At 38.0% G+C, this 22,983-nt stretch overlaps 1 protein-coding gene across 6 annotated transcripts in view; it reads left to right on the forward strand.

The window, feature by feature from the left end:
• Window positions 1-22,983, forward strand: part of STAU2 (staufen double-stranded RNA binding protein 2) — a 178,013-nt gene that overhangs the window by 11,517 nt on the left and 143,513 nt on the right. For all 6 annotated transcript variants that reach the window (XM_076329542.1, XM_076329539.1, XM_076329544.1 and 3 more), the window contains exons 2-5: window positions 8,392-8,599; window positions 9,677-9,807; window positions 14,284-14,443; window positions 16,768-16,903. In XM_076329542.1, coding sequence (XP_076185657.1) covers window positions 8,401-8,599; window positions 9,677-9,807; window positions 14,284-14,443; window positions 16,768-16,903 — 626 coding nt within the window. In that variant the 5' untranslated portion in view covers window positions 8,392-8,400. The remainder of the gene's footprint in view (window positions 1-8,391; window positions 8,600-9,676; window positions 9,808-14,283; window positions 14,444-16,767; window positions 16,904-22,983) is intronic.

Raw genomic sequence — 22,983 nt, forward strand, 5'->3', positions numbered from 1 at the left:
TTGTAATCAAGCTTCCCGAACTTCCCTGATGCCAAGCAGCTGTCCCCATGGAGTGTTTGCTCTGGTTGCACGCTGTCTTCTCTATGGGATTTCCGGATGTTTGGGTTTTTTGTTTTGTTTCAGCCTTTGCTTCAGTGATCTTTGGTATTGGTGAGGTTATTTTGTGAGAATAGCAATCCTTTTTTCCATCATGGTTCAAGATTAATATTAATAAAGTTTCTCTACCTAGGATCTCTGTTTCATGTCTGCCTGTGAAGTCTCCACTTGAGAATTCAAGTGGCTGTCCGGTATACACAGGGCCTGACTATAATTTCTCTGTTAGAAGAGAAAATTAGCTGTGTGTACAGGCTGGGGTTGTTCAGTTTTGCTGTATGCAGTAAGATACACCATGGCCTGAGTTGCTCCTTTCTCAGCTTTTTCACGTCAGCCTCGCTGTTGCCAGGGAAGCAAGGGAAGAGTTGCATTCCTGCCTGTCAATATGCTCCATTTTCTGTTAAGTTTCTCTTGTTACAAGTTTTTAGGCTCTTGCACATGCAAATATGCACAATTACAGTCAGTGCCCTAACCTCTGCATTTTCCATCCTTCCTTACAAAAAGACCAGTCTTAGGCAAATACATTAGGTGGGGAACCTCTCTGCAAGGCAGTGTATTTGCTTCTGTAATTGTATCTGTTAGTTTTAATAAGGTCCATGATTGCTTATTTGTCTAAGACAGGTTTGGCAGTAGACTTCGGGTAGGCTTCAGTTGCCTGTATTTCAGCATCTAGTGCAGTTTGAGACACTAAGTTGTCCCGTCTAGTCTTCAGCTGCCACTCAGCTGCGTGGTTTAGCTAATCCTAAGTTAGAAGCCTGCTTTTTGATCACCTTGAATAACTCCCTGGGTCCGCTGGCTCTATTGACTAGTGGTGTAACGCATTTGTTTAAACACATACATTATTGCCATTTCATTGCCTTTTCATGTCGGGGTTTATCTGAACCGTCTGCCACATGCAGTGTCAGACGTGGCATGGGTCTTCTGGGAGAGGATTTCTGCTTGTTGAAGCAGCAGCGGATGGAATATGCAGGTATGCAGATGTGATATCTTAGGACATCTCAAATGGCACTGGTAAACCATGGGTGGACTACAGAGTTCCATACTGTATTTCCTTTGACTCCTTGCTTATATTGTCCTAGACACCTTGCTTATATTTGGAAACCTAAATTATAGATGTCTTTAATCCTTACCTGAATCATCACATCTCACTGTACAGCAGTGCCATACAGTACAGGTAACTGTTCTGGTGTGAGATACACTGTGCATGTGGATGACCTTGTAGATCACACGTTTTTCATATTAGTTACTTGTCTTTTGCTGTAGTGGCTTAAGCAATTTACTACATCCAAAATATTTGCTTATTGTATTTGTTTGCTCTGTGACATACACTGTGTATTTCAAGTTGTATGAATCTTATCTCGATTGCAGGGCAAGCCTTTTCTGTTTTAGCTTCTTTGCTAACACATCATAATTAAATGGCAACAAAAATCTCCACCTTTGGCCATTTTGTTGATGGAGAAAATCTTAGTTTTTAGTCTTTGATTCCATAATTAGTTACCTTATTTGTCTGGTCTGGTTTTGTTTGGAAATTTTCCTTTCTTTTCAAAATTACACAAAGCTATTGTAAAGAGAGTTGTCAGAGAAGGATTGAATCGGTGACAAATGTAAATAATATGTATTCCCAAGTAATGGTAATCTGGTCATTGATTTAGAGACTCATATGCTTCATGAAGCATTTTGGATCAACATTGTATTGGAGATTAGGGAACTGATACAGTTTCGTGATGAAAGAAGTCTGCGAGGTGAAGCAGTTTCTAGCTCAGTCTTCTGAGTCTGAAGTCCTTTTTTTTGTTTGTTTTAATGTGCTTGTCCTGTGGAGTAATTCAAAAGAGAAGTTGAGCTGACTGCTGTTTGAAGAAGTGGCTGAAAATGATTACGAGTGCAGATTTTTAATCTGTTCAATTTCCTACTTAATTTTTTTTTCCCAAAATACCTTCCTGCCTCTCCTCAGAAAGCTTCTTACTGATTGTATATAGGAGTTTGCAAAGGATATGCCTCCGTGGATGATAATATCCTTACAAAAACAACTTCTGTGTTTTCTGAAAGTGTGATGGGATTTAATGTTCTGACCTGGCGTTCACTGCAGCTGCCTGGCCCTGCCTTGCCTTCCCGGGGGTTTATCTGCAACGCTCTTCTGCTCCAGTCCAAGAGCAAAGGAAGCTGCTTGTAAGAAACTGTAGTATTTAGTCAGTCCTTAGGGGCTGGGTTTAGCGCTGAGCAAGTAGGGGAACCTTTTTGTAAGCCTTGCAGCTCCTTGGGATTTTGAGTATTAGTCCCTAATATTCTGTGTCAGTTCACCTTCCTTTTTGTGTGCATTTTTGTCTTTGGTTGTAAATTATTTTATCAAAATAACCAAAATAGAAGAGTTAGTGATTCCCCCCCTCCCCTTATACTTCAGGAAAGTAAAATGATTTAAGGCCTAACTTCACTTGCTGTCACGTATTACTTAGTTGTTAATCAGCCGGTAGCTATGTCCGGATTTCCACTGAAATTAAGATTCTTTAGTGTAAGGCACTGTAAAAAAAAATATATATATATAGGTCACAGGTTTCTGAAGATTAAATCATCGGGGATGAGATCGTGGGTGTTGTGTGGAACAGTGTGAAGGAGCTGAACTTTGGTGTATGGTTTGACAGCGAAGCTAAGCTGATTAGCAGGAGTTGAAAGGGCTAATTCCTTGCATCCATTCCAGGTCAGGAGTTTATGGCCCTCCCTGTACAGACAGGGACACTCCTCTGATCTTCCTCCTCACCTGTGCGTGAGCTGGTTCAGTGAGGTAAACGGATAGAAAAGTATTAGCTTTTTGCTGTAGGGGAGAGAGGACACAGGATTGTCCCCAGCTATGGCAGCAAGTCATTAGATCAGTTTGGCTGTTGGCAAACCACCCCTAGTAAGGCAAAAAGCAACAAATTGATGGAGGAGCAAATGGGGAGGACAAACAGTGGGGACCAGCAGTAATATATAATATATATATATATATAGACCCTGTGTGATTTCATGTGTAGTTTGTCAATTTTGCCTATTTAAAATGTATAAATAAGATAAATTTTGTTAGTAATTCTAGATAACCATCTGCTGACTGTTGCTTTAAGTCATGCTCTTGCTAAACTGCTACTGTGTGGCTATCTCATTATTTGATTTTATAGAACAGAAAAGATTGAATTAACAGCTGCTCTGGAGGTAATGCAGAGCTGTGTGTTTTCTGTCATCCCCAAATAAGCTGCTAGATACAACACAGTAAAAAGAAATTACATAAAGCTTAGGACTTCTGTGATACTTTTTATATTGATGTATGTATATGTATAAATATTTACTGTAAATGTGAGAAACGGCATGCAAGAAATATATTTTACCTTTTGGCAGTTTTGTATGTTTTTGTGTAACTGAGTGAGTGGAGTAATATCAGGAGAATAGAAGGAGAATGGAGAGTTTAATGGAATTTTAGGGCTAAAACTAAAACCAAACCCTCCTTAGTTAGGAAACTGTTAGGTCTATTAGGGTACTACGGCTTGGGACTTTTACAGAAGAATCTCGTTAACAAGCTCCTAACCAAAGCAGGGGTTGGTCTGGATAAAAGCATTGAGATGCTGCCTGCTTAGACACTGCCCCAGTCTATTGTAATGCCGTTCCTGTACCTTTCAATATTTTCATTGATGATGTGGATGAAACAGTATACTTATTAAAGTTGTAGATGCTATAAAGCAGGCTTGGAGGAGACTGCAAACTTTGTAGAACTAGAATTAGAATTCAATGTGATCTCGAAAAATTGAAACGATTGCTTTTTTATTTTTGCTTTCTTTCTTTTTTTTTAATAAGGGAATTCAAGGAAGACAAGAACAAAGTCTCATTAGCAGCAGAACAGTCAGATTCACAGAGCACAGGCTAGAACTTGCTGGGTAGCAATTCTGCAGAAAAGGACCTGGCATCATTAATGTGATACTGCTGTGAAAAATAGGCACCAATTAGAATGTATAAGCAGAAGTATTGGGTATATGAGATACAAGATACGTCAAGTAATTTTTCTTACTCAGCAGTGGCTGGCTCTCAGTTGTTACCTTTGTAAAGCACTTCACAAACACGTAGCACGTGCCATGTGCAACATACTTGTACACAGATTAGATTTGGTACGTTGGGTTGTATGACAGAGTAGTGTGAAAGTGTGGTAGCACCCTACTGCATATATGCATTTTCACATTCTGCACAGCTGAAGTCCAGTCTTCCGTTTCGGCTGTTCAGGTCATTAGTTTCTCCGAGTATTGGTTTTTCATACAACCACCTGTGTCTCAAGTCAAGTATTGCTTTTCAATTTTTCCACGTTGTGAAGTGCGTTTACCTTGGAAATGCATTGTTTGTCTTTTCCACCTTCTGTGCTGTCTTATCTACTTTGTCTTTATTTATTCAATTAGTGTGACATATTCTAAGAATCATTTCACCTGAGCATTTAATTCATATCTTATGTCATAAGATCTAAGGATATAAAGTGATTCATGTTTCACAAAACTAAAAGAAAATGTAATCGTCAGAAAAAATAGAAGTAATTCTTTATGTTGTGTGATGCTTTTTAGCACAACATGAGTGTATTCACAGTTGTTAAAAATATTCTGCATCTGTGAATGTAGCTAGATTAACGTTGTATTTCCTAACTTATAAGAAAAATGAATGGAAGACTTGACAGCAATATTTTCACTTTAAAATGTGAGGGGGTTTTGTTTTGTAGTTTTAATGTGGGTTTGTTTTGGTTTGTTTTTTTCTAGCGTGAGAAGAAAACGCACAGCTTATACATAGTTTGACAAGAAACTTAATACCAACTGTTTATTGAAACCTGTGTAATTGCCTATGTACAAAGTGCTTTCAAAAGCTGAAATGAAGTAAAATGCAATTATAGTACATTTAAATCCCTTTAAATGTCTGCTGTCGCATTTCTAATACAGCTGTGTAGGTTAGAGTAAGAGAGGAAAAAACATTGCAGCACTTCAGAAGGCACCATAAGCTCTGGAATATAACTTTACAAAAATTGCAGCACTGCGACTTGCGGACTTCACCTGGGTAGACATGTATGTGATTGAGACTGCAAGAAATATCATTGCTGTGATGTCTCGGCGTGGCAGCTGGCGGCTCGATAAAGACACAAAGCTGGCAGTCACAGCCGCGCAGTCCAGCTTTCTCACAGAGATCCAGGCGTCTGTAACTACTGCCCAGCATCAAGGGAAACTCCTCCGGAGACACTTGGGGGTAGTGGTTTCCTAGTCGTGAGTTGGGTTAACCACCTGAAATGAGGTGTGTGGGCTTTCTGATCGTATCCATAATATCCTAAGAAATTGTCCTTTTTGTATATGACAGATTTTTCAGAAGTATCTACGTAGAAGATTTAAAATTATTTTGATTATATAACTGCATTTCATCTCTGACCAACTTAGTGAAATCTCTCTCCCTCAAGTCCTACATTTTGTTGTGTAGTAGCAAACTGGTCTGTGCTCATGGCTGGAAGGCCTCAAAATGTTTTTGCTTCACAGTTTATAAAATAGTATGTCACTGATATATATGTAAAATATGTAAAGAAAAGATGGAGCATATAAATTTTCTCCCCTTTTTGTGGTGACATCAAAGATTATTTGCTTGGTAATGTGAACATGACACGACAGCACTATATCAACTATATTCTCTCTGTTGTCTCTCTATTAGTGGATTTTTAGAACTGATTACAAATTGATTATCTTCATGTCTCATGTACTTAAGAGTTGGTCTCTACAATTATATTTACCTCTTGGGCATCTTTGTTTATGCAGATTAATTTACAGAACAGTTATAGTTTCTTGTAGGAGTTCTTCAGCTTTAGATATCTAAGAAAACTAATAAAATAAGCAAACCCCAACACATAATATGTTATGATTTTATTCTGATCTCACAGTTTGATTTCCTACATAATTTACTGTAGGATAAAGAGTGTTTTTTTTTTGTCCTAAACTTTATCTTGTTCATTTTTACAGTTCCTTGATACTATTATCAAACTGATTTTTTGTCCTTAATAGCAAAGGATCAATCCTACAAAATATCCTAGCAATACTATAGGAGCTATAAATATACTTCATAAAACACATGATTTTATTTGGTTATTAGTAAGTTCTGCTTTCTTGAAAAGAAGAGTAAACTTTCAAAATACTGGAAGCTGAAAGGATAATTCACAACTGGCAGGGCTTGAGAATAGGTGTTCAGTAGTATCTCGTACAGTAATATGTGAGTGATGGCTTTCTCATACTCATGTTTATAAGCTAAAATGCTGTAAATACTCTAAGGAGTTTCTTAAACTTTAATTATTGTGATGATATTTCATATTATGTTGGTTTCATTTTAAAGATATTTAAATAAATATGGTCTGATTCTGCCATCATTGACTTTGGTGTTTACAATTAAGAAACTTTTTGAATTCATTCTGATCTATACTAATATATTTAAAATCAGAATTAAACACGTCGTATACCAAAGAATTCCATAGTTATACACATTCTCAGTCTTTAAGTTAGGCCCTTCTAACAATACTGCTGTATTGTATGACATTTGCTATTAGGTTGCAGTAGGATTTTTACAGTCTGCATTTAGTCCATATTTTTGAACACATGAAGTATTTGAATGTATCTCAGTTGACTGCATATGTATTTTTAAAATCTGTCACTATTAGCATTTTACTTACGATATTTATGAAAAGGGCAAGTGATTGCATCTCAGCTTCATTTTTAATTTTTTTTTACTTTTGCCTTTCCAGAGATTTAAATCAGTCACCTGTCTTTCCTCAGTAATAAAAATGGCATTCCAGTCTGAACCTCTTCTCCGAAGCACAGAGTCACAGTAATAGGATTTATTATTTTCATTATACTAGTGCAACTGTGGTGTATTGAGTGATTTGGGATCTTAATCCAACAATAAGGTCTCTCTGAGTAGAGATACTTGGATATTTTTTAATGGATTGGGGGGGGGCAAACATACTGATGTAATCAAAAATTTTTATACAGTTGTACTCATTTCAGTAAGACCTTAGAAAGTTTTTCAGGTGTGGGATAGGATTTTTGCTTAGGAAGAGAGAATTACCCCAGAAGTAGCGAAGAACTTCGTGGTAAGGGTGCTGCCAGTGACGGAGGAGAACTGGGCTCCTGTCCTCCTTCACCTTAGCCAGAGGGACCAGAGCTGCTGCGGGGAGAGGTCCCAGGTCCTCAGGCTGTTTCTTGGCTGTTACAGGGTTTGTCTGTCTGTCCGCTCTGTACAGGTCATATCACGTGTATGAACCCTAAAAAAAAAACCCCAGCCTATGTCCATGCTACTGAATAAAATACATCATCCTGTTTGCTCCTGATACCAAAAGGAGAAGCCCAGGACTTTTCCCCGGAGGACTGAGAATGACTGCCTCCTCGCTTATTTGGGTGGATTGCCTGGGGTGCCTGCTGGCCTCTGAACTGCTCCCGTGTGGTTTTTGCAAGAGTTTTTTGTCAGTAGCCAAAATTTTGCCAAGGAGCATACTCTTAGTGAATAGTATGAAGGAGCCGTGCCCTGACCCTGGTTTGTTTACGAGTGTAGACTTAGCCAGAGAACAGGTATTGGTAATAAAGAAACTCATTTGCGCAGATGAAGAGAGATAATTAGTACCTGGCATATTCCAGGTAAATGCTTTAGGCACTGGGTTAAAGGCTAGTTTAGGAAATCCTGGTACCTGTGCTAGTAATTTATACAAGGATTGAAGTGCTCCACCTGTTGACTGGATAAGCAGTGATTTTTCAGAACTTGCTGCTTTGGTGGGTTTTTTTGTTTGTTTGTTTTCTCTTCTTATTTTTTCTCTTTTCTAGTTTGGTAAGAGGCAGAAAAAATAGGGATTTTTCTCTTGTGGCCTTATTTGGTATTTTGTGTGCACTTTACTGGAAAAACTATGGCAAAAGATTGCTATGGCAGTTTGTTGCAAAGACATCCTCTCTTGAAGAAATTGGCAGGTGCTAATCTCATCTGCAGAATAATCATATGGAATTTCTTTCTAAAATAATCATTCTTCCTGCTATATTTCAGGCAGGGTCACCCCACAGTTGGGCAACAGAACCTGGAGTCAGGGCGCGTGGGTTCTGCTCCGGTGATTTTCTTTGGCTGTGAGCTCCGTTTCTCTGTGCATCAGTTTGGAAATAATGTGTGCAGAGGCATGACTTTTGTGGATAGTTCTGTGACCCAGATCCAGGAGCAAAAAAGAAGTGTTGTTAATATCACTACCATCATTTGACATTCAAAATGCAAAGTGCCCTGCTCATAATAATTTGTTTATTGCAGTGATAGGCAATGGCACAAGTTAAGATGCAGACTACAGCAAACCTGTCCGGACCTACCATGTCCCCTATGGTGCTACCCCTACCAGTTACAACTACAAATACACTGGGTCTGCCATCCTCAATGAACGGATCCATTTCGGAATCGGCTGCTAGCTGTAGCAGTCCTACTGCTGGCCTTGTGGATCCTGCGCCTTCTAGCAACTCACCAGGTAAGTTGGTCCAGGTATATTTTCTTTGGTGTTCAAATGAACCTTTTTGATGACTTGTTAATTTAAAAAAAAAAAAACCTGTTAAAGAGGATTAAAATAAAGAAAAAAAATCCAACAGAAAAATATTTTGGCTAAATAGACTGTTTACTAAGTTAAGTTTCTTTAATTGAGCTCAGTCTTATAGTGAAGTGTTGATCAATGATATAAAAGCTCAGAAAAGAACATGTCTGTTTTGTCAAATTCTGAGCGTATCTTTTATAGAGAAGTTTTAGTGGTGCAGGAAGGTCTCCAAGTGTATTTCTCTTCCCTAGAACAGAATGTCTTCAGACTGCTTGGCAGTATTCGGTGTTTCCTTTGTAGCCTAATAAATGCTGTAGTTCCTATGCTGAACTGGGTATAAAATACAGAAATGCTATCCTAAAAAATTAAGGAAGAAATGACAGTGCATGTTAGGGATAAATACAAATAAGTTGAAAAAGAAACAGCAGAAAGTTAAAAAATAGTAAGGCAGTATACATGAAGTAAGTAGTCTAAGAAAAGCAGAACAGAATCCTTAAAGGGGGAAGAAAGGTGTTCTTTGGGAGTGCTCTGAGAGTGACTTCATTATTGTGAGAAAGGTCTAAAACACTGGGGAGAAGCAGAGAGAAGCAAGTGGGGACTACAGGGTTTAATCTGCTATATTTATCTTGCAACTCTTATGCTATCCACTTCTGCTTCAAAGTGTTGAGAAACTATTCTGAAAGAGTAGTCAATTCCTCCTGACAGTAAACTTTGGTGACGTAGAAAATGTAGCATATGTATATGTCCTCCTACACTGTCATCTTTTATAGACACATTTTGGAATGAAATAGTTGTATGTTTTTAAATTGCATGTAATCAAAATGGTTACTGTAAAATGCGTATTCTCATATGATTAATATGTAAATGGTATTTAAACATTGTATTTAGCATATGTGCAAAAATTATTTTTTAGCCAAAGTATTTTCTTTTCTAAGCATGCTGCTGCTTTTGCAAAGCTTTGCGAAGTTGTGAAGAATACATTTCTCCACAAAAACTTTACAGACTCTTTATTTACAGCTCCTCTCCAAGATAACATGGCAAACCCCAAAGAGAAAACTCCAATGTGTCTGGTAAATGAGTTAGCCCGTTTCAATAGAATTCAACCCCAGTATAAGCTTCTGAATGAAAGAGGGCCTGCTCATGCCAAGGTAAGGTCACAGTTCCAGGTGATGAGCCATTCCTTAAATGCCGAACAGATAATGTCATGGTCTGGACGAGTGTGCTTGTCAAACACAGCCACATTTCTAGTGTAAGGGGTTTCTTACTGTTCTTTATTTTGCTTTCTTTTTTTTTTCACGCTTTCAGAAAGTTTGTCTGTATTTCTGTTGAAGCCCTGTAGATTATTTTGTACCTTACTTTGACTTCCATGTTTGAGTTTATATTTGTTGGTCTCTATAAAGACCTTGTGAAGGTCTTTCCAGGGTATCACCACCCTTTCTTAATCATTATGGAGCTCTTGCTTTTTAAGCTGTATGAATCCTTCTCCCCAGTCGGCGTGCCTCTGGTAACTACCTCTGCATTTGTTTCATGGTAGTGCAGATGACGACAAAGCTAGTTTGTGTAATTTTTTAAAGTGCTTATTGATACGATTCTGTGTCCATAAAGTTGATTGCATTGATACCGTATCTTTGGATCTTGCATTATAAGGCACAAACTTTATTACTGTTCTTTCCTTTAAATTCTGTGCAACTTTAAGATTTACGGTGATATTAAGACTCCTAATATGATTATAGCATTAAAGTTTCTTGTGAACTGACAGTTAATTCTGGTCAGTTCTCATAACAATTTGGATATCCAGCGTCATTTCACAAGTACAAATTGGCATGCTTTTGGATGATGGGGAACACGGATATTCTCATGATAATAATTTTCAGACATGATTTTGAATTTCCTCCCTAGTTAGGAGCAATCCGGGGGAGGAGAAAAAAGCCTGATAAACTCTGAGCGAGGCAATGGCGTAATTAATAGCTGCTTTGTACTCAGTATTTCTAGAGTGGCAAAACTGGGTAAGACAGTGGGGTCACACTGCAGATTAGTAACAGTTTCAGCTAGCCCTGGGCTGTCTCTCTGCCGCTGCTCCTTGTTTCTCAGTTGTACATTATGTTGTCAGCTAGCGCAGAGTTGATGCGAGTCACTGACCTTCTGCTTTGGCTGGTGTTCATGCATCCTTTATGCTGGTGGAAATGATGTCAGCAGGTGCAGGGCTGCTGAATCAGCAAGCTTTTAGGATCGCTCATTGCGAATGGAAATTGAAGTGCTCTTCCCCTTCCTGGAGGTGTTTGGCACCACTGGTTGGTTGGTTGGTTTTAGGCTGCAGCATGTTAAATCTATTGCGCTTTCTGTAACTTTTCACTGTTGTGTTGCATATTTATTTTGTTACCTTTTTTCCGTTACTGTGAAATAAGAAGTGCTTTGGTTGTACCAAAAGGTGTGGTTTTGGCTGTTCATATTCCTCAGCAGTCAAGAGATTTGAGTTACATTACATTCATTCCATACTTTAAATTTTAGCGGGATAAGAAATAGTTCACATATATTTGTTATTACTTTTAAAGGAACTAATATAATTGAAATTACTTGAGCCTGCGTTAGCTGAACTTTTGAAAGCCAGATTTTCAATGGATTTCTTAATTTTTCAGTTTTTCAATTTACCTCTTATTTTTAATTACACTCATAGTGGTCAAAAAAAAGATATGTGCTCTGTAGACTCAGAAGAATATTAAGTCTGATTTTGACCTGTGCAGCAAATGAGAAAAACAAAAGAGGGAAGGGGATGAAGAACAAGGGTGATACTAATTAGTTTATGCAGGCTTGTGTACCTTTGACCTACGAAAAGCAGAGTCGTAGACGTTATTATGACTGTGTTAGCAGTTTAGTATAACGTCTCGCTAGTAATATGATGATATAGCTGATAGAATATGTGAAACAGAGCCGAGTTTGTCCTAGAAAGCATGACCTGAAGGATGTAATGCTGCTGCTGCTGTTCACCATTTAAGGAGCGTCTCATGTTGCTTTCCTCCTACACATACTCTGTTCCTGTCCACTAGTGGTTTTCATGATTTTCAGAGACACGCTCTACAAGACAGCTATCTGTGTCATGACCACAAATGCTGATAAATTTTTATATCCTTTTTTCTAGTTGTCTCTGGAAAGTAAGTTTTGACAATTGGGGTGAAATGGGAAACTAGAAACAGTGGAGCTGGGAGAGAAGTGGCCCTTCCTGACAGTGGAATTAGGGTTTCTAGGAGTCTGGCCTCCTGGTGGATTCTTCATCATAAGAAAAATGAGAAAGTCTTTGTTAGCATAAATGACATTTTCAAGTACATTAGTCAGACTGGTCATTTCTTCTGTGCTTCTCTGTCAATGGCATCTCAGAAGACAAATTTAAAAGAAACACTGGCAAAAGAAAGTGGATGGCGGTACAGAGAAGAGGGAAAGAGGTCAGGGACTTAGCACTTCAAAAGGCCGGGAAGGAGGAGGGAAAGTTCTACATGCAGAAAAAGCGAGGAGGAAAGAATTGCCAGAGCTAAGGGAGACTGACCTTATGAACACAGCCGAGTGAAACCAAGCACAAAGTGTGGTGGCCTTTGCATTTCCGCTCTCTAGCCATCAGGTAAATTAGGTTGGATGTAAGGAATACAAACTTCCTCAGAAAATTGGTGAGAAATGCCTCTCAATTCGTAGCAGAACTGTCAGCTCTGGTCTTGCAGAACTTGAGTACTTCATTGGCTGCTCCAGATTTTGGTTTTAGGCAGTTTTATTCCTTTAATTAAATTCCCACCTACTACCGTGTGTAGTTTTTCGCAGGAGTTTTTTTGTCAGATGGGCTAAGTAAGAAGGTTAGAGCTCTGGCTCTAGAAATTTACTGAGCAAGCCCTTTGTTATCTTGAATTCCTGTTTATTGCTTTAAGCACTACGAGGAGAGTTATAGGTAGATAAGTAGCCGTTATTCATCATATTTTTATTGAAATTCAAGATTATTCTCCTCCTGTAAAAATACTACACTGATACATTCTTACAAAATATAAAATACATAAACTCCAGATCCAGAAATCAAATTTCAATTCTTTTAGTAATAAGGATGTAAGTTTATAGAAAATTTATATAATTATGGGTGTTTAGCTCTAACACCTAGCTTAGCTTTCAGGAGGGAGTAGGGTTTGACAGAGTGCAAAATTAAGAGATTATTTCTCTCTTCCTCCTTGTCTGTGAGGAAATTGTCATGACTGCTGTGGAAAAAACCGACATGGCGATAGGAACTGTGATACAGGGGCTTGCACTGTGCTTCTGAAAATTACAGTAGGCCAAAACCCAAGCCTGTAATTAACACACGAGTATGTATTTATAGCATTCAGTTCATATGCACTGCGTGCATGTGTATAGGGCTGAGCTGGGAGGCACATACATGCTTGTGTTCAAATGCTTGTTTGCAAGTACATGCTAAATGAAAATATATGTAAAGGCAAACTTAAAGGTTGCCCATCATGCCTATCTCTAGACCTGGTCCTGGATCTAGCAAGTTTAAATAATTTTAAAAGTTAGAGAGCAAATAACTATCAAAATGAAAGTTTTACTTTATATCCTGCTCACACTAATATGTAGATTTCTTTATGTTGCCTCAAGTAAGTTAGTTTGTTTTCTGAGGTAGGTATATCTTAGTTTACTGTGTGTATCTGACTATTAAATCCTGCCTTATATGTATGGAATTGATATGGAAAAGACATTGAGTTCTTACCCTTTCTCCTCTCATTCTTAGATGCTAAAATTTAAACAGAACATGTACTTATCATACAGAAGATAGACTCTATCTAATATCTTAAGTATGCATTGAGTTTTATCTTCATGACTCGCACAGCATAGATACTGCTTGAAATAATCCTTTATTGCAGATTTTAAAATATGTATGGTTTTTATCAGTAGTCCGTTTCTGAACTCTGAATTTTTACAGTTCCTGTCTTCAGTATAGAGTCCACATTAAAGAACTGCAGTTTCGTTCAAAACGATAATACTTCTTTTCTTTCTTACTTTATATTTTTGAACGTATTTGAGTTGTGAATCTGCCCTAACAATACACATTATTTTCAGAAATCAGGTTGTGTGAGAAATTCTTTCACTGGGTAAAACTACTTGGACCAAATTGTCCGCTGCCTTGAAGAATGTGCAGTCATTTGTATCCATTCAGAATTATTACAAAATTACTTTTTTTTTTTAAGTAACATTCTTTACCTGTTTTCTACAGGTAAAGTAGAACGGACATTTACCTGTTTTCTACAGGTAAAGTGACTAAACACGTTCAAATGTGTGAAGAAATGTGGTCTTAACTGACCCGTATATAGTCTTCCAAGAGCAGAGGATCAGTTTGCAGTTATTATTACTTGGTTTAAATATTATTCTGTTCTTTGGTAGTTGACATTAACATTACGCTATTTTACTTTGTCATTTGAAAGGCCAGATGTTGCCCACTGATAAGGACTCACTGATCTCTGTAAGAATCAGATGTGTTATCTTGGAGTTGAATATAATGAAAAGAGAGCACGGTTTCTCTTCAGCCCTGGAAGTTTTTATACAGATTGGTCTAACCCACAGTGATAGTCTTGCCAGTGTTTACCTGTTCTTTGTCTTTGAAGATGTTCACAGTGCAGCTGACTCTTGGAGAACAGACCTGGGAAGCTGAAGGAAGCAGTATTAAAAAGGCCCAACATGCTGCTGCTAGCAAAGCATTGAATGAAACTACCCTTCCCAAACCAACGCCTCGACCACCCAAAAATAATGTTAACAATAATCCAGGTATGACATTTTCCTCTGTGAAATAAATCTTGTTGAATTGTTGGAATATTATACCACTAATTAAGTTAACCGAGATATCAAAGTTGGACGATGAGAATCAACATAGCGATCTTATAGGTATGATAGTATACTGAAGAACGTCTAGTGAGTTTGCACAGGAGAATTTTTAATGCCCATACCTAAAATGCTTGAACTGTAAGTGAGTATGATTATTTAGATAAGGCTCAGGTGTATACAAAGCGCTTGAATGCGATCAACAGTAGACAGACAGGACAAAGCCAGATTGAACTGACCATTATTAAAACATTTTTTCTGAAGAGTTACTTCAGATAGTTTTCCAATCAAAGGGACAAATTTTACTCAGTCCAATCCTGTGAAATTGCATCTGTGGTGTAAATAAAAGGTCAGGATTTGGCACAAGAACTTTGACAGATAATCCCTGCATAGTAGGTTTTCCTTCATAGCAACCTGTGCTTTCAAAAAGCTTTCAGATGGCTTTAGCAACTGTTGTTTGAACAACAGAAAGAATATGTATTGGCATCTTGCACCCTTCATTTCGAGGTGTTACCTGTGAGTTGCCTTCTATGCATGCAACACCTTTTGAGGTACACATCTCAGCCACGTGCTCAGTTATCTGTTCTGTCTTGTTTGATAAAATAAATTAAAAAAAAAAATTCCTAACTTTATTTCACACTAATATAAAAGAGAGTAAATGGCGAGAAAAAATGTCATATTTTCCTTTTTTTTCCTTTTTTTACACTCCTCCCCCTCCCCGCTTTTTCCCCTTTTCCCTTCTTCCCTTTTTATTTCCCTCTGCCACCCCCCCGTCCTTTTAAAAAACCGTCTTCTTCAGCCACTTTCTTAAAATGGAGTAATTTTGCAGTTAATCATCTCTATGTTGGGAAAAAAAGCAGGAGTAAGTTTCCTTTAGAGCTTGTGAGTATTATCCTGAGCATTAGCCATTAAGGATTACTTGAGAGTGATGCGACAGTATTCTCTTGCTCCTTTGGAGCATTGTTTCTCCAGACCCAGGACACTGGTTTTGCCCTGTGTCCTTCGCAGTCACTGTGACTGGCTGTTTAGAAAGCAGGAGGCTCACACCTCTATAAAAAGGGATCCTGGGTTTAATTCTTAACATTGCAGATTTTCATTCAGCTTCTAGATTTTTTTTGGCTTTGAGCATATTCTTAAAGGGAAAAGTTGGTAACAAAAGAAACAGGCTTTAAGAGAATTCAGTAAAAAATTATATCACTTGACACTGTAATTTTGCCCTAAGAAAAGTGTATTGTATACGCACTGTTATCTTCTCATCAAAATGACATTTTGCCTTTTTATTATATAGTTGAATTCATAGTCATTCCTTGCTCTGGAAAATATCAAAATTGTTGTTGATAGAAGTTTTTGAGTAAGTATTGCGTAAAAATTTTCATTATTTGGCATACAAAGCCTCAATGACAGACTGGCAAATTCGTCATAGCTGTTTTAAGGCTAGATTTGTTTGAACCTCTTATGAAAATATTTTGAGAAAATATTAACTCATTTTTATTAGAACGTACATTTAGCTCATTTCGGATTTTCTTAGAACAGCACAAGTGGGAAATACTGTAGCTGAAGATTTTATTTAAAAAACAATAAATACATAAATGAAGTCACAGTGTAGCTTTTTATTTGGCATTTTGGAGACCATGTAAGTGGGCAAGTGCTGGCTGCTTTCTATTTTTGTATTCTGTCACCAGTAGATGGCTGTAGTGACACTGATTTCCAGTAGTTGTATTTTTCAGTTTGTTAGATCATTAGTTTTCAGTCATAGTCCGAAGTTTTCAAGTCTTGCAAATAAAACATTTTTTTCTAACTTGTAAGATTACCAAATGACTAAAGTAATGCCTATTACTGCTTGCTTGTTTCAGTCCTCTTTGGTCTACTTGTGGTTTTATTTAATGGCATTCAGCAAGGGGAGACATTGTTCTTTTATCTTTATAGTTTCAGAAAGTGTGATAATGTATTATATGTACTTTGGAAAGATGAATAACCAGCTTGATTATAGCACTGACTTTCTCATTTATATGTGGATTAATCTACTGAAACTGCATAGAGAATGCACTGAGATAAATGTTTAAATGTTCTTTTTCATTGCTTGTGATTAAGTTGGCATCTATATTCCTGTCTTTTAGAGAAACTGAAATGTCATTGTAGTTGCTTCTTTTTTAATTTAAGAGCAAAAAAATATCCTGCAGATCTCTCTTTGCGGCTCATCTCAGTCCTGCTTGTGTGTTTTGCAGTATTTGTGGTTTAAGTGCCTTACATGTATTCTTTGTTTTTTGCAGGCAGTATAACTCCAACAGTGGAGCTGAATGGTCTGGCTATGAAAAGAGGAGAGCCTGCCATCTACAGGCCATTAGATCCAAAGCCAATTCCCAATTATAGAGCAAATTATAATTTCCGGGGCATGTACAATCAGAGGTTTGTGCTTTTTCTATTATTTGATGGTTTTTATCCCTTGCTTATCAATGTGTTCTAAATCTTTATGAACTTCGTAGGTTATGTCAGAGTAAAATAAAACTAAGATTTTTACTAAGGAGAATCTGTGCAGCCTTATTTAGAAACACGCATAATCTCCTCCTAAAAGAAGGCAGGGTGCCCTAAGCATGTCAAAAGGAATAAAGACATGTAAACCAACTGTTTCTATTTTTTTAATGTGCATACTGGAGTTACAGTCTACAGCCATGGCAGTGAGGAGGCAGAGCATTAACTTCAGAGAGAGGTTTTGCTTTTCTTTGCTGCTGTTTTGTGTCATGTGATTACAATCTGTATCATTAAAAATGAAGCACTCTTTTCTTAGAAATCTGATATAAAACTAGGAAGGCTGCATTTTGAAAATTGGCTTGAAAACATTCTCAGGTTTCCATTTTTTTAACCATTCTGCCTGGTCAACTATCTCATTTCCTTAATCCTCAGTGTTTGGATAGGAAAAATCCTTTATTTCACAGTTTAGAAACCTATATTCAGAGCCCTCCATCAATGCTGTCCTTACTGTAGTAAGTTGGAGTAATCGTTGAGAAGATGGTATTCAAAATTTTGTTTTTAAACTATCAAATTCTTAAAGATTAAAAAATTTTAAAATTTAAGGGGATGGAGCAGTTTTCTTAACTGACCATCCAAATATTTTATTCTTCAATATGTTCTAAATTTTTGAAACATTTTCATCTTTGGTATTTGTACAATTTCAGTACAGATAGAAAAAACTGTTCTAGCTGAATTAAATGTAATTTGTATCTGATGCAACAGTCTGAGAGAAACTTAAGGTAATATATGTATTAATTTGCAATCCCAACAATTATTTCTGCGAGATAGGTTTTCTTCCCATTTTTCCTTATTTTTCTGCAGAGGAACTGTATTAGATCAGGTCTTTTGGAGCTCCAAAAGTGATACCAAGTGTAATCTGTAAAATAAGAAAAAAACAAAACAGGACAGGAATTTCTAATAGCATGTTTTATCAGTGAAAAATGTTGCCTTTCTTATAAAGGTTTGCTTAATAGATTTCCTATTAATTTTTATGCATCTCATGTTTATCAAAAAGAACGAGGTTATGAACTCTGAAGAAGTGTTTTGGTTCAAAATTACTCTTTTATTAGAAATTGAATTTACAGCAATGTTTAAAAATTAAGGAGTTTAATGAAAATGCAGCATTTCAGAATCACCTAACGAAAATATTTCAGTTGACTTAATCTTATTTTACTTTTCCCCAGATTTTTAAATCATGATAACTTTAGGGTTTTAACATTTCATTCTGATTTTTTTTTTTTTTTAAATAGCAGCAATACCTAGAACTGTAAAGGACAAACAAACAAAAATAACCTGGAAGAACACTCGTTACTCTACAGAACAGCGCCTGATTATTGTATTACTTCTGTTGTGTTTCTAGTCACTGCTGACCTGAGTCTCCGCTTATGTATGTCATGGTTTAAAAAGTAAACTATGGTGCCTGAAGTGAGTTTTGTTGATATTTAGAAATCCTACATTTATTTGAATTGCTTTTATAATGAGATTAGTTTGACTAACAGATAAAAAGGCTAGGCTGGAAAAAATGCAAGCTAGTAAAAAACATAAAATGGGGAATTCTGGAATGTGAACTTAGTTACTGAAATGTATTTGTGGAAGCAGAACCCTGAAACACTTACCAGTTGCTAACTTAAGATTTTATTTCTTTTCATAGAAAATAATTAGCATGTCTAGTGCAATCTGTAAGTTTGCTTCTTTGGGAACTATCTTTCATGGGAACCATGTTCCCATGTTAGGGTAAAATGGTACATGAGCTTTATTTCTCTGGGCGCATCAGGTAGCCAAGGGCATTTGATTTTTCTGATCACAGAACAAACAGGCAGGGTGGGAGAGAAGGCCAGAATCTCTGCTTGCCTGCTTCACTGTGCTTATTTGAGTGCAGTTGCCCATGCAGGGTGGCTAATAATACCGTAGTTAGTAAATTGATAAATAACTAAAACTGAGTAGTAGATAACTAGATCTGCCTGTCTATCTGCATAAATGCATACCCCCTGTGCATATACCAGCTCACACACGAATACCAGAGTAAAGAGGAAACAGAGGAATGATGCCATATAGTACTGTTTTGGGACTACTCCTGTGTTGGAAATAATCGTTCGTCGCCTTGTTTTGCATTGGGAGGTGCTGGTCTGTTATGATCCCAGTAAGAAAGGCACTTAGACTCTGTAAGGTGTCATTTGAAATGCTGTTTATTAGAGCTGATGGTATAAGAAGAGAATAGCGCAGATAATCTTCCACACCTTTAGATGCTGGGAGCCCCAAGCAGTGTAGCATCGAACAGGACTGCAACCCATGTGCCGCATGCCATGCAGACCTCGGCCGCAGCAGATAGATACCCTCCCCTTCTCAGTCATTCACGCTTTTACAGGATTTTCTTACAAGGAAACAACTCTGTCATTGCTATAGTCAAAACAGAAACGATGTTCACGTGAGAACTTCTTGCTGTGCTGTTAGATAAAGGCAAGACCACGCAGGTGGTACCGAGGGGAACTGCTTGTGGGCCCCTCTCTTGCAGCGAGTCTGTCCTGCGGCTGAAGAGTTTGTTCAGCACAGCCCCATCCTGCGAGCCACACTGGGCACTGGCCCTGCAGCACAGCGCAGCCCGTGCCGGCTCAGGCTGGCTGCACTGTCCCCCGACGTGGGACACTGGCTCCTCAATGTGCTGCGCTCTGCCTGTCGGGATCGCTGCGCACCTCCTACCCACCCTCACCGGAGGGAAGTCTGGAGACAGATTCTGGATCTGTTATAACAGCGAGCGAAGTCCCAAATGTGAAGCACATGCTGTAGTGCTGCATTATGTTCCCGTGGTATGATATGTTGCATTTATTATCTTCTACTGCCATGCTGTATTTAGCATTAATTTGCTGATTTTTAGCAGTTGGGTAGTAGAATAGAAGTGTTGTTGGAGTTCCCAAGTAAATGCAGACCATATAGACTGTTTAAAAATAAGATTTGAAAAATAACGCAGGTAATATGCTGTAATAAGTATTTTTCATTTTCATCAGTTTTTGACTGTAGATTATTATCTGTTGTTAAAACAGATACAAAATATGCTAAATAAGTTGGAAGCTGGTTTTGTCTTTTATACTGTGACTAAATTCCCTTTACTGATCTCCGTTTAAAAAAATGTGCTTTTCAAATATGTTAAGATACAGATTAAGATTAGGAGATTGTGTTAAGAAACTTCGATTCTGGCAAGATGAGTGACTTGAAGAAAAAATGAAGTATTAAGTTCATCCCAGGACATATCTTCAGACCAGTTAAGTCTAGTGTTTCAAGTGGCACAAAAGATCCTTTTCAGTAACTCATGGAAATGTGGTCTAAGAGCTGCTATTTGTATGCAAAGTTGAGGGCCAGCTTCCATGTAAGGTGAATCAATTTTGGGGGGGAGAGGAAGGGAGAAGTTACTCCTAGACTTAAAACTATCCTTAAACACCTCCTCACCTAGTCACACAGGAGCTTGTGTCCTCACCGGAGAGGGGGCAGGAATGTGTGTTTGGAAGTTAGGGGCAGGTCAGGTTGATTTAAGCATGTGGAGAGCTACACTCTCACGTGCAGTACAGTGTATTTATATGAGCAGTCTGTTGCACAGAGGATGTTGAAACAGGTTTACATGCAAGATGCAAAGATCCATTGGCAAGGTCTGTAGCTGATGGCATAAATTGATATTGAAGGTGAAAGTTACTTTCATGGAAAAAAGGAAAGCGGACAAGTGAGAGGGGAAAAAAGAGAAAGGGGGAAGTTTTCCCAGTGGCCAGCTTGGAAGGGAAGTGGTGGGGTCTCCCAGATGAGCATCTTCCTCTGGGTGTCCTTTCCCATGCAACAAGTGTTCCCCATAACACTTTCCCATAGTAATTCTGTGTTTTTCATCAGGACCTGCTCAAGCTCCCTGTTGCTTGTTCCTGCTTATGATGCTGGTAGTGCTGCATCAGGGCAGGTGTTGAATGCTGGCTGCTTGTTGAGCTTTGTGCATGCATGTTATTGGGCTCTGTAATGTATACCAAAAGCTACTGCCAAGGGGTAGGAAAAGGGCAGAGGAGAGAAGGGCCATGGTACAGTATAGATACAACACTGTCAACATACTGGTATTTGCAGGTGAAGGGCCTGGAGAATAACAGCATGGGGAGAACAGCAAGGGAAAAATACAGCTAGAGAAACTCTGGAAAACACTGGCCAGGCAGCTTAGGTGAAGGGTTACAGAGCTGCAAGTGGAAGGCAGGCTACAGAATTGCAAATGCAAAACTCTTAGCATGGCAGAGGGTAAGGCATTTAAGGCAGTGTGTAACACCAGGGTAAGGTGTTAGCCTTGTAAGTCTCTTCCTGTGCTAAGTTAGGAAGTGCGGGGCAAGTCTGCTCCCTTCTTAGGGGTAGTTAAGTAGATAAAATACAGTCCAGCTTGGGAGTGGATGAGGTATGGATGTCTTAACCTGGCTCTTCACTCAAGCTAGTGAATGCAGTACTCGCTAGATTGTTAACAGCACTGGGTTGTTGCCATTACACTGCATCTTGACCAGAGCTGATAAAGTCTGTGTGATGCTGAACTAAATCATGTGAAGTTATCAGCTTAGGTCTCTGGTAGGTTGCTTACCTGTATTCTGCAGTTCATTTCACAATATAGATAAGAACTTCAAACTTTTTTCATCTCACTCTAATGAGACAGCTTGGGAGTCCTCTCTGGATTTTCTTTATTCAAGTAAAATCCATGCAAGTTTGGTACTACAAAGCTTGATGGCCTCTGATAAGGCAGAGCTTTTAAAAAAGCTGTCAACTTGAATCCAGCCATGTTAGACAACTTTTTATTTAACAAAGGTTTCTATATTACTAACAGAGACTATAATGAAGGAAAAAAATGTTTTGGCACTCCAAATTTACCAGTTGTATACTACCTATTTAAAGCCTAACAAGTTGGAGTTTTGAGCAATTTTGCAACAAAGGCATGTGAGGACCTTTCAGTTCAAACAATATACATTACAGAAAAGCTAAAAATGGTGAACATTGCATTTTGCATGGCTTCTTATATCTAAGAGCTTTACAGACTGACTCTGGGGAAGGAGGTGCTGATGCTTTCAGGGACTGTTTGCTAACAGATTTAGGTTGCGCATTTGTCAGCACACCATTTGGCACGATTCAGTAGAACTGGCACGCTACTCAGAAGAGGCCAAGCCTTGAAACGGCGGGTCAGGTTTGAGAAATATTAGCAGAGCTGAGGATGAAACGTGCATACTACTCATATCTGTAGCCAATGCTAGAACCTGTACTCCCTCACATCCCTGAATATGCAGTTGGCTTAAACCATGTGAAAAAATTAAAAACATGGCTATTCAAATTAGAGCAATTAAACAACAAAATAAGATATTCGTTCTGACCACAGGGTCATCCAGCTTGCCTTATCACCATTGAATGCTGGTTTGTTTTATTATAAGTTATTTTTTCTTCAATTAGAATTAAAGAGAGTCATTCCTGAAGTTTAATTGTCCTGCAGTATTTTCAGTTATAGAATGTCTGTAAGTGACAAAACAGGAATGATATCTTACAGACTTACCTAAACTAAGTGTTTTCAGCCAAGAAATAAAACCACTAGAAACTGAACAGCAGCTTTTGATGTTTTAGTATGGAAAGTAGTGTTAAAGAGATCACAAAACTCAACCCTTGTTTTTTGGGAGAATTCAGAAGTTATTTGCTTGTTATATAAAATTCCTTAAAAATGTGTCTCACCACAATCTAGAGAGCTTGAAAAACCTTTATTAAAAAAAAAAACCTTTCAAAATTAAAACCACTTGTGAAGTATAGGAACAAAGAAAATACAAAACAATGACAAGCTAAAGAATGGAAATAAAGTAATTAAAGCAGTTTCTTGCGTGGTTTTGAGGAATTTGGATGGTGTGATAGTTTTATAAGCATGTCACGCAAAGTGATAGTGTCCCTGGGATAAACTAAAGCTGCTGTGCACTTTGACAGTTTCTGCTGCACTGAGCCTTCAT

Source organism: Aptenodytes patagonicus, chromosome 2 (genome assembly GCF_965638725.1).
Source record: "Aptenodytes patagonicus chromosome 2, bAptPat1.pri.cur, whole genome shotgun sequence".
Lineage (NCBI taxonomy): Eukaryota > Metazoa > Chordata > Aves > Sphenisciformes > Spheniscidae > Aptenodytes > Aptenodytes patagonicus.